Genomic DNA, 10,775 nt, shown 5'->3' with positions numbered 1-10,775 from the left:
ACAGGCCAAAATAACTTGCAACTGCGACCCAAACTGGCTATTGTTTTATTAGAAAGAATATGGTTCTTTAGAATGTCCAGTTATGTACATAGGATACTGTATATACAGTAGCATTTTAAAACAAAAGCATTAAAACAAAAGTGGTAAATAATACTTGTCAAGCCTTTGCTGCTATTCTTGCAGATGAATAATATGCTGCGATCCTAATCAGAAAGTATTTAATAACTCCAAATAACAAAAACGGAGCTATAGGTTTGTAACATTTAAACTTAAAACATGTTTTTTTTAGCATTGCATGGATCACTGGTGCGTTGAATGCAGCATTGCTGTATGGTGCACTCAAAAAGTATTGTAGTTGAGTAGTCAGCCTAGGCTATGGCCCAAATGGCCTACATGTTTCTCCTTTGCATGTTGTTTTGTTGCAGGTTTTGTTTTTTGGTTGTTCATCGTCCAGCTTTAAAAACCAAAGCCAGACTGCAACATTTTAGTAGCCTAGCTAGGACTGTGGTGTTTGTTTGTACACTTTCCCTCCACTGTGCACCGTAAACGGGACACACGACAGCAGCGCAGTTTAAATTGAATTCACTGATTCAAGTGCATCAGGCTGTAATTTCATAAAGTAGATGACTCAACTGTTAACTCCTTTATAGTCGCTTTTGTGTCCTATTCGGCCCGTGGGCCTTGTTTGACACGTGTGCTAGCCCATTAGCTACGATATGCCTGAATTGGGATCATTGCCCTTGCTATTTTGATTGTATGGACATTCTCAGACAGACTGTAACTCAATCTATTTACCACTACAAACCGATGGTGGCACAAATACAATACTTAACCAACTCTATAAGGCCATTAGCAAACAAGAAAATGCTCATCCAGAAGCGCCACTCCTAGTAGCCAGGAACTTTAATGCAGGCAAACTTAAATTGGTTTTACCGGAGGTATAAAAAAACTCTAGACCACCTTTACTCCATACACAGAGATGCCCTCCATCTGACCACAATTGTATCCTACTGATTCCTGCTTGCAAGCAAAAACTAAAGCAGGAAGTGACTTGCTCAATATGGAAGAGGTCAGATGACGCGGATGCTACGCTACAGGACTGTTTTGCTAGCACAGACTGGAATATGTTCTGGGATTCATCCAATGGCATTGAGGAGTATACCACCTCAGTCATCGGCTTCATCATCAGTAAGTGCATCAAAGACGTTGTCCCCACAGTGACCGTACGTACATATCCCAATCAGAAGCCATGGATTACAGGCAACATCCGCATCGAGCTAAAGGGTAGAGCTGCCGCTTTCAAGGAGCGGAAAACTAATCTGGACGCTTATAAGAAATCACGCTATGCCCTCGGACAAACCATCAAACAAGCAAAGTGTCAATACAGGATTAAGATTGAAACCAACTACTCCGGCTCTGATGCTTGTCGGATGTGGAAGGGCTTGAAAACTATTACGGACTACAAAGGGAAACCCAGACGCGAGCTGCCCAGTTACGCTAGCCTACCAGACGAGCTAAATGCATTTTATGCTCGCTTCAAGGCAAGCAACACTGAATCATGCAAAGGAGAATGAGCTGTTTTGGACGACTGCGTGATAATGCTCTCGGTTGCCGATTTGAGCAAGACCTTTAAACAGGTCAACATTCACAAAGCATGCACGTTTACTCAAAGCATGCGTGGACCAACTGGTAAGTGTCTTCACTGACATTTTCAACCTCTCCTTGACCTAGTCTGTAATACCCACATGTTTCAAGCAGAGCACCATAGTTCATGTGCCAAGGAAGCAAAAGTAACCTGCCAACATGATTACCGTGCCGTAGCACTCACATTGGTAGCTATGAAGTGCTTTGAAAGGCTAGTCATAGCTCACATTAATAGCATCCTCCTGGATACCCTAAACCCACTCCAATTCGCATACTGCCCCAACAGACTCCACACTGCCCTTTCCCACCTGGACAAAAGGAACACCTATGTGAGAATGCTGTTCATTGACTACAGCAAAGCGTTCAACACTATAGTGCCCAACACCCTTAGCTCATCACTAAGCTAAGGACCCTGGGACTAAACACCTCCATCTGCAACTGGTTCCTGGACTTCCTGACGGACCGCACCCATGTGGTAAGGGTAGACAACACATCTGCCACGCTGATCCTCAACACTGGGGCCTCTCAGGGGTGTGTGCTTAGTCCCCTACTGTACTCCCTGTTCACCCACGGCTGCGTGGCCAAACACAACTCCAACACTATCATTAAGTTTGCCAATTACACAAGACACAAAAGGTCTGATAACCAACAACTATGAGCCTATAGGGAGGAGGTCAGAGATCTGGCAGTGTGGTGCCAGGACAACAACCTCTTCCTCAATGTGAGCAAGACAAAGGAGCTGATTTTTTATTTGAATCATCCCCAGCTTCCAATTGGCTCATTCATCCCCCTTCTGTTCTGTAACTATTCCACAGGTTGTTGCTGTAATGAGAATGTGTTCTCAGTCAATTTACCTGGTAGAAATAACGGTTAAATAAAAATAGATCAATAAATATCCAGGTGCACTCATACCCCAATGAATGCATCCATAAATAAGAATGACAGGGTCCAAGACGTGCTGCTGGCGCGAGGGTCGTCACTAATTACCACAGCCACAAAGTCATAATTATAGCTAAACCCCACCGATTTCTACAATTTCTGCAACCTTAACCACACTGCTAACCTTATGCCTTAACTGTAGCCTTAAATTAAGACAAAAAAGCACATTTGTTTTCATGAATATTTACGATGCTTTGGACTTTGTGACTGGGGTAACTAGTGACAACCTGACCGAGCCACCCAACTTTCTCAACATTCAACAAAACACTCCAGTGTCTTTTTTAGTTTTTGAAATTGCCTAACCATAAAAATAAGTGGAAAAGTGAGCACACACAGTAGGTCACGTACAGACCCCTCTAAAACAGCTTGAAACTTTAGATAACGGACTGAGTACATAGGGCATAGGCTACAGAATATACATATTTATATCCACAAAAAAAATCACTTCTGTATGAAAAAGGATCAGAAAAAGTAGGCTAGTATGGGCCTAGTATGTGCAATATAATAGTCTGAAGTAAATAAAAGGTTTCTTCTATAGCATTTTCAGGTAGGCCTAAATGAAGCATTAACATACGAAAATGAAATTCCAATAGAAGTAGCCTGCCTATTTCCGTTAGAGCAGGTAGCAAGAACACAACTGGTATATGCCTATTCAACATCTTGTAAAAGGTGCAATCAATAAAAAGTGATATCTGCAAGTAGTTTTGTGCAGTTGTGCATCTCTATTATATTATTATATTATTATATTATTATAGCACTTCATAAGGGCCAGGATTTTTCCTGACCATACATATGAATGTGAATTAAAATAAATAACGGGACGAGGGACTACTGGATGAGATTGAGAAAGGTGCCCGAGTGGGGGCTGTCACTGTAACACAAATACAATCTATACCCGTCCCAGAGTTTAAGACCACAATTCACCCAAAAGCCAAGACCTATTTCACATTTGTGTTTTTAACTTAAAAATAGAGAGGTACTGTGTTTATTAATAGGACACGCCCTGCTGCCCGCTACCATGTTCTCCATCGCGCAGGACTGTTTCTTGCGCCATGCCCACAAGCCTATATACGGTCTAGTGTAGCCTAGCCTACACAGGGAAAATAGTGTATTCTAATGGCCTCTCCAAAGCAGCACTTTAGGATCCACTAGAACTGTTCCCTCGACAAGGTGGCTACCGGACATGTCTGCAAGAGGTGAGTAGCCTATCCAATACCGCACTCACTGCTAAAGCCGTCATCTCATTTGGACAGGAAAAACATATGTCAGATTTTGTTATCGCGGATGAATTCGAGAGAGGTACTGTCATCCTGCGGGAGTAGGCTACGTGATTGAAATACACTTCATGATAGGATACCAGTAGCCATATGCAGCACATGCACAACTGGGGGGGGGCTACATATGGCTAAATCGTTCCACTTATACGGGACTAGTAAAGGCCCAGTGCACTACTTTTGTGAAAAAAATGTTTGTGGCATTTTTTAAATTGTTAAATTTGTATTTTTTATTTTTCAGGGGGTGCTGCAGCACTCTCATCAACCTTACTTCCCACAGCTATGCATAGTGATATGATATATCCCTTGTTGATATTGACTGCTAACATGAATTACTTTCAGCTCCAAATCCAAGTGTAAAAGGCTGTTTTATTTTGTATTTTAAATAATTCAGTTTATCGCTGTAATGAGTGTTTCTTGGTAGTGCTAAACAAATCTACTTTGAAATAAAATAAAACACCTCACACACATTGGTTATGGACTTAAAAAATAAGACACCGGTACCATATCAGATATAGAGTTGAAAAGTATGACATTTAGATTTTGCATCCCCATATTACACTTTATTTCATAAAAGACTGAAATACATTGAAACCGTTTAACATAATTTCATAATAAACATGATGTTCCTATGAAAAATATGAATAACATTGCACCCCCATGAGGCCACGAGGTCATCTGACTGCAGGAAAGGGCTACTAAGTGCAGCATTTATTACAGTTCAAAATGAACTCAGCATAAAAAGAAACATCCTCTCACTGTCAACTGTGTTTATTTTCAGCAAAATTAACATGTGTAAATATTTGTATGAACATAACAAGATTCAACAACTGAGACATAAACTCAACAAGTTCCACAGACATGTGACTAACATAAATTGAATAATGTATCCCTGAACAAAGGGGGGGATCAAAATCAAAAGTAACAGTAACAGTCAGTATCTGGTGTGGCCACCAGCTGCATTAACTTCATTGGGATAGGGGGCAGCCTTTTCACTTTTGGATGAAAAGCATGCCCAGAGTAAACTGCCTGCTACTCAGGCCCAGAAGCTAAGATATGCATATTATTAGTAGTATTGGATAGAAAACAAGCTGAAGTTTCTAAAACTTGTTTGAATGATGTCTGTGAGTATAACAGAACTCATATAGCAGGCCAAAACATGAGAAAAAATCCAACCAGGAAGTGGGAAATCTGAGGTTTGTAGTTTTTCAACTCAGCCCCTATTGAAGATAGTGGGATATTGGTCATGTTGCACTTCCTAAGGCTTCCACTAGATGTCAACAGTCTTTAGAACATTGTTTCAGGCTTCTACTGTGAAGGGGGGCTGAATGAGAGGGGAATGAGTCAGGTGTCTGGCAGAGAGCCACGGGCTGCTGTGACACACCGCCCCAGATTATGACGGACCCTCCATCTCCAAATCGATTCCGCTCCAGAGTACAGGCCTCGGTGTAACGCTCATCCCTTCGACAATAAACGCAAATCCGACCATCACCCCTGGTGAGACAAAACCGTGACTCGTCACTGAAGAGCACTTTTTGCCAGTCCTGTCTGGTCCAGCGACAGTGGGTTTGTGCCCATAGGCGATGTTGTTGCCGGTGATGTCTGGTGAGGACCTGCCTTACAACAGGCCTTACAAGCCCTTAGTCCAGCCTCTCTCAGCCTATTGCGGACAGTCTGAGCACTGATGGAGTGATTGGGCATTCCTGGTGTAACTCGGGCTGTTGTTGTTGTTGCCATCCTGTACCTGTCCCGCAGGGGTGTTGTTCGGATGTACCCATCCTGTGCAGGTGTTTTTACACGTGGTCTGCCACTGCGAGGATGATCAGCTACCCGTCCTGTCTCTCTGTTGTGCTGTCTTAGGCATCTCACAGTACAGACATTTGCAATTTATTGCCCTGGTCACATCTGCAGTCCTCATGCCTCCTTGCAGCATGCCTAAGGCACATTCTCGCAGATGAGCAGGTACCCTGGGCATCTTTCTTTTGGTGTTTTTCAGAGTCAGTAGAAAGGCCTATTTAGTGTCCTGAAACTCCATAACTTTGACCTTAATTGCCTACCGTCTGTAAGCTGTTAACGACAATTCCAGAGGTGCATGTTCATTCATTTCTACAGTTGCCTATACCATACCATAGTAGCCTAATCAGTAAACATACACTTTTACAGACAGCCAGGGCAAATCATTTCATGCATAATCTTACAGATGTAAAGAAAACAGTTACGCTAAGGCTGTTTGACTATAATAAACTGTTTATTATAGTCAATCAAAAAATTGTGAATAAAAAAGGCTCATACTGCTCTGTAATTTGCACAACCTCAATTCACCATGTTGAATATGTGGCGGTGCCTGGAGTGTTTTTTTTCTTCTGTCTGTATGTGTGACTTTTTAGACATTCATAGGTGCATAGCCTACTGGATGAAACCCTGCCATTATATTGAATACATTCATGTCTTCATATGGTATAAACACGTAGTGATTATATTTCGGGGATGAAACACCTGTACTATGGAGGTAGACAACATTTCTTTCCAGAAAAGTCCTGAGCCCTGTGTGCCCGTCCAAGGAGGTTTGTCAAACGTAGACTAAACTCTCTTGCAAACATCTTCAGCAGAAATTGATCAATGAATGTGCAATAAAACTATTATTTGAATAGCCATGTTCATTATTTTACTCAATAAACTAGTTATTGCATTTCTTAATGTAAATTGATGGCACAGTAACCAATGTTCCCTCAATTGTTTCGGGACTGAGCAAATGTCAGGTCTGCTGAGCGCAAACTTGAACGTTGTGAAAATTCTGTGCAACTTCTGGAGCGCATTTACTGTGAACACCGAGGCTGTACCCACTTTTATAGTTATAACAGTGGCCAAGTAGGCTACTGTGGCTATTTGATCATAATGTAGGCCTATCAGTGTGGCCTACCATTTACATTTTAGTTTACCATAAAAAACAATGGACAAAAATGCATCCAAAAGTAACATGGAAATAGCTGTTCTATCATTCAGCCTACAATAGCAGCCAATGTCTGGTGTTCAATGTAGGCCTACATTCCGTGAGACCTTTGGAGAAAAATATGCAAGGCTTGACATTAACCTGTTTATCCACTTGTCATTCAGTCAAGGAGGTGACTGAATGTTTGGTTTGATACAAGAAACCACAAAGTTCATTATTATTCCCATACTATAATTACAATCAGACAAATTATGCTACCCTCTGCCTATTGGCTACTTAGCTTATTCAAGCCTGTCTCAAAATACAACACTGCCCCTTTAAGTCAGAAAAAATGCTCTTTACCTGACTTGCTTTTCAAAGATGGCTAGAAATTCAGAACTGTTGTGCTCTTGTAGGAAGCAACTACTTCCCCATTGCTGACTATAATTTGTTTTAGCTATAACTGGGATAATAACTCACTTACTAGCAAAGAATATTAACAAATGTGCACACGTGGCTACCTGCAGCTCTTGCTTTGATCTCAAAACACGCTTATCTACTCCCAATTAGTCATGCTGTAAACACAGTCCAGTTCAAAGTGAATGGCACAGATCAATATATGACAATGATCTATTTGCATAGAGGGATACTGCAGATCTGATTGGTTATGCCGCACTGGTCTGTAGAGTATGGCTGAGTCCTGCATGTCAATGCGATAGCATCCTACTCTGGTGCATTCTGCCTACAAGAAAATCTCTTGCATAGTTTGATTTCTTTTGGTGTGTTGTATTAAAAGTGGGTAATATTGGCAATTCCCACAGTAGAGGGAAACATTGATAGTGTTAACTAAAGGGGGAAACTAGAAAGTTGAGTGAAGTTCAGTCTCGTGTTTCTCTGCCCTGGCAAATATTTCTTCTGTGCAGCAGTCCTGAGGGAGCTGCGTGCAGTAACTTCATTTCAATGTAATATAATTTCCACTCCAAACCATTTTTTCTTCCATTTGGTCAATGGAATCCAGGACTGGCACATCCACTTTTTCCCACCCAAAAAATCAAATCCCAGATTGTCCCTTTAACAAACTCATGTAATTCAGCGTTTTACTTCCTATTGCTTAGTAAAAGAATCAGCTAGGAAACAGGACAACTGATGGGGAACCATCCTGGGCTGAACAAAAACTGTTGTTCTCATGAGGGGTTATCTTTGCTGGGGGACAATGACAAATGGCACACATCTTCATTTGTCAATTCCTCTGTACGTTGTAGAGTATTTTCCTCACATACAGTGCATTTGGAAAATATTCAGTCCTTTTAACTTTTTTCCACATTTTGTTATGTTACAGCCTTATTCTGAAATGGATTAAATAAACAATTTCCTTATCGATCTACACACAATACCTCTTTATGATTCAGTGAAAACAAGTTTTTAGACATTTTTACATAATGATTCAGACCCTTTGCTATTTTTTTGTATTTTATTAGGATCCCCATTTTACCTGCTATGAGACTCAATTGAGCTCAGGTGCAACCTGTTTCCATTGATCGTCCTTGATGTTTCTACAACTTGATTGGAGTCCAACTGTGGTCAATTCAATTGATGGGACATGATTTCTTGCTGTCTTCGTATCATCGTATCCAAGATAATTGTGTTGTTTAGGTTTAGAGTGTGTAGTCTTAGAGTGATTATCTTAATTTACCGAGGTTAGCTAGCCAGCTATTTGTCATCCTTAACGTAGGTGACTCTGCTAGCTAGCCAACGCTAGCCAACGTCTTCTGTATAGGACTCAACATCCCGGTCGCATTCACAGGTAGTATCACATTTTTCACTTCATTTCATTACAGTACAACGGTTTGATTTGTTTGATCGTAGCTAGCTACATAGCTAGCTACATAGCCGTCTTTGTATCAAAGATAATTGTGTAGTCTAGAGCGATTTTCTAGGTTCGCTAGCCAGCTATTGTCGTTCTTTTAACGCAACGTAACGTAAACAACACTGCTAGCTAGCCAGCTAGCCCCCGAATAGCAACACTGCAGAAACTATTACACTCAACGGAACGACTTGATTAGTGTAGTGTCAACAACGCACCCACTGCCAGCTGGCCTACTTCAGCAGTACTGTATCATTTTAATCATTTTAGTCAATAAGATTCTTGCTACGTAGCTTAACTTTCTGAACATTCGAGACGTGTAGTCCACTTGTCATTCCAATCTCCTTTGCATTAGCGTAGCCTCTTCTGTAGCCTGTCAACTATGTGTCTGTTTATCCCTGTTCTCTCCTCTCTGCACAGACCATACAAACGCTCCACACCGCGTGGCCGCGGCCACCCTACTCTGGTGGTCCCAGCGCGCACGACCCACGTGGAGTTCCAGGTCTCCGGTAGCCTCTGGAACTGCCAATCTGCGGTCAACAAGGCAGAGTTCATCTCAGCCTATGCCTCCCTCCAGTCCCTCGACTTCTTGGCACTGACAGAAACATGGATCACCACAGACAACACTGCTACTCCTACTGCTCTCTCTTCGTCCGCCCATGTGTTCTCGCACACCCCGAGAGCGTCTGGTCAGCGGGGTGGTGGCACCGGGATCCTCATCTCTCCCAAGTGGTCATTCTCTCTTTCTCCCCTTACCCATCTGTCTATCGCCTCCTTTGAATTCCATGCTGTCACAGTTACTAGCCCTTTCAAGCTTAACATCCTTATCATTTATCGCCCTCCAGGTTCCCTCTGAGAGTTCATCAATGAGCTTGATGCCTTGATAAGCTCCTTTCCTGAGGACGGCTCACCTCTCACAGTTCTGGGCGACTTTAACCTCCCCACGTCTACCTTTGACTCTTTCCTCTCTGCCTCCTTCTTTCCACTCCTCTCCTCTTTTGACCTCACCCTCTCACCTTCCCCCCTACTCACAAGGCAGGCAATACGCTCGACCTCATCTTTACTAGATGCTGTTCTTCCACTAACCTCATTGCAACTCCCCTCCAAGTCTCCGACCACTGCCTTGTATCCTTTTCACTCTCGCTCTCATCCAACACCTCCCACACTGCCCCTACTCGGATGGTATCGCGCCGTCCCAACCTTCGCTCTCTCTCCCCCGCTACTCTCTCCTCTTCCATCCTATCATCTCTTCCCTCCGCTCAAACCTTCTCCCACCTATCTCCTGATTCTGCCTCCTCAACCCTCCTCTCCTCCCTCTCTGCATCCCTTGACTCTCTATGTCCCCTATCCTCCAGGCCGGCTCGGTCCTCCCCTCCCGCTCCGTGGCTCGATGACTCATTGCGAGCTCACAGAACAGGGCTCCGGGCAGCCGAGCGGAAATGGAGGAAAACTCGCCTCCCTGCGGACCTGGCATCCTTTCACTCCCTCCTCTCTACATTTTCCTCCTCTGTCTCTACTGCTAAAGCCACTTTCTACCACGCTAAATTCCAAGCATCTGCCTCTAACCCTAGGAAGCTCTTTGCCACCTTCTCCTCCCTCCTGAATCCCCCCCCCCCCCCCTCCCTCTCTGCAGATGACTTCGTCAACCATTTTGAAAAGAAGGTCGACGACATCCGATCCTCGTTTGCTAAGTCAAACGACACCGCTGGTTCTGCTCACACTGCCCTACCCTGTGCTCTGACCTCTTTCTCCCCTCTCTCTCCAGATGAAATCTCGCGTCTTGTGACGGCCGGCCGCCCAACAACCTGCCCGCTTGACCCTATCCCCTCCTCTCTTCTCCAGACCATTTTCGGAGACCTTCTCCCTTACCTCACCTCGCTCATCAACTCATCCCTGACCGCTGGCTACGTCCCTTCCGTCTTCAAGAGAGCGAGAGTTGCACCCCTTCTGAAAAAACCTACACTCGATCCCTCCGATGTCAACAATTACAGACCAGTATCCCTTCTTTCTTTTCTCTCCAAAACTCTTGAACGTGCCGTCCTTGGCCAGCTCTCCCGCTATCTCTCTCTGAATGACCTTCTTCTTGATCCAAATCAGTCAGGTTTCAAGACTAGTCATTCAACTG

General features: G+C 43.4%; 1 protein-coding gene across 1 annotated transcript in view; it reads left to right on the top strand.

Moving 5' to 3' along the window:
• The first annotated feature begins 3,645 nt into the window (after positions 1 to 3,645).
• LOC124048543 (actin-binding LIM protein 1-like) overlaps positions 3,646 to 10,775 on the top strand; it is a 155,707-nt gene continuing 148,577 nt past the window's right edge. Inside the window, exon 1 of the mRNA XM_046369430.1 lies at positions 3,646 to 3,779. Within this exon, the coding sequence (XP_046225386.1) occupies positions 3,767 to 3,779 (13 nt within the window). The 5' untranslated portion in view covers positions 3,646 to 3,766. The remainder of the gene's footprint in view (positions 3,780 to 10,775) is intronic.

The sequence above is a fragment of the Oncorhynchus gorbuscha genome, linkage group LG11 (assembly GCF_021184085.1).
Source record: "Oncorhynchus gorbuscha isolate QuinsamMale2020 ecotype Even-year linkage group LG11, OgorEven_v1.0, whole genome shotgun sequence".
Classification (NCBI taxonomy): Eukaryota; Metazoa; Chordata; class Actinopteri; order Salmoniformes; family Salmonidae; genus Oncorhynchus; species Oncorhynchus gorbuscha.
The sequence above is the reverse complement of the archived record's forward strand: the minus strand, read 5'-3'. Positions and strand labels throughout refer to the sequence as shown.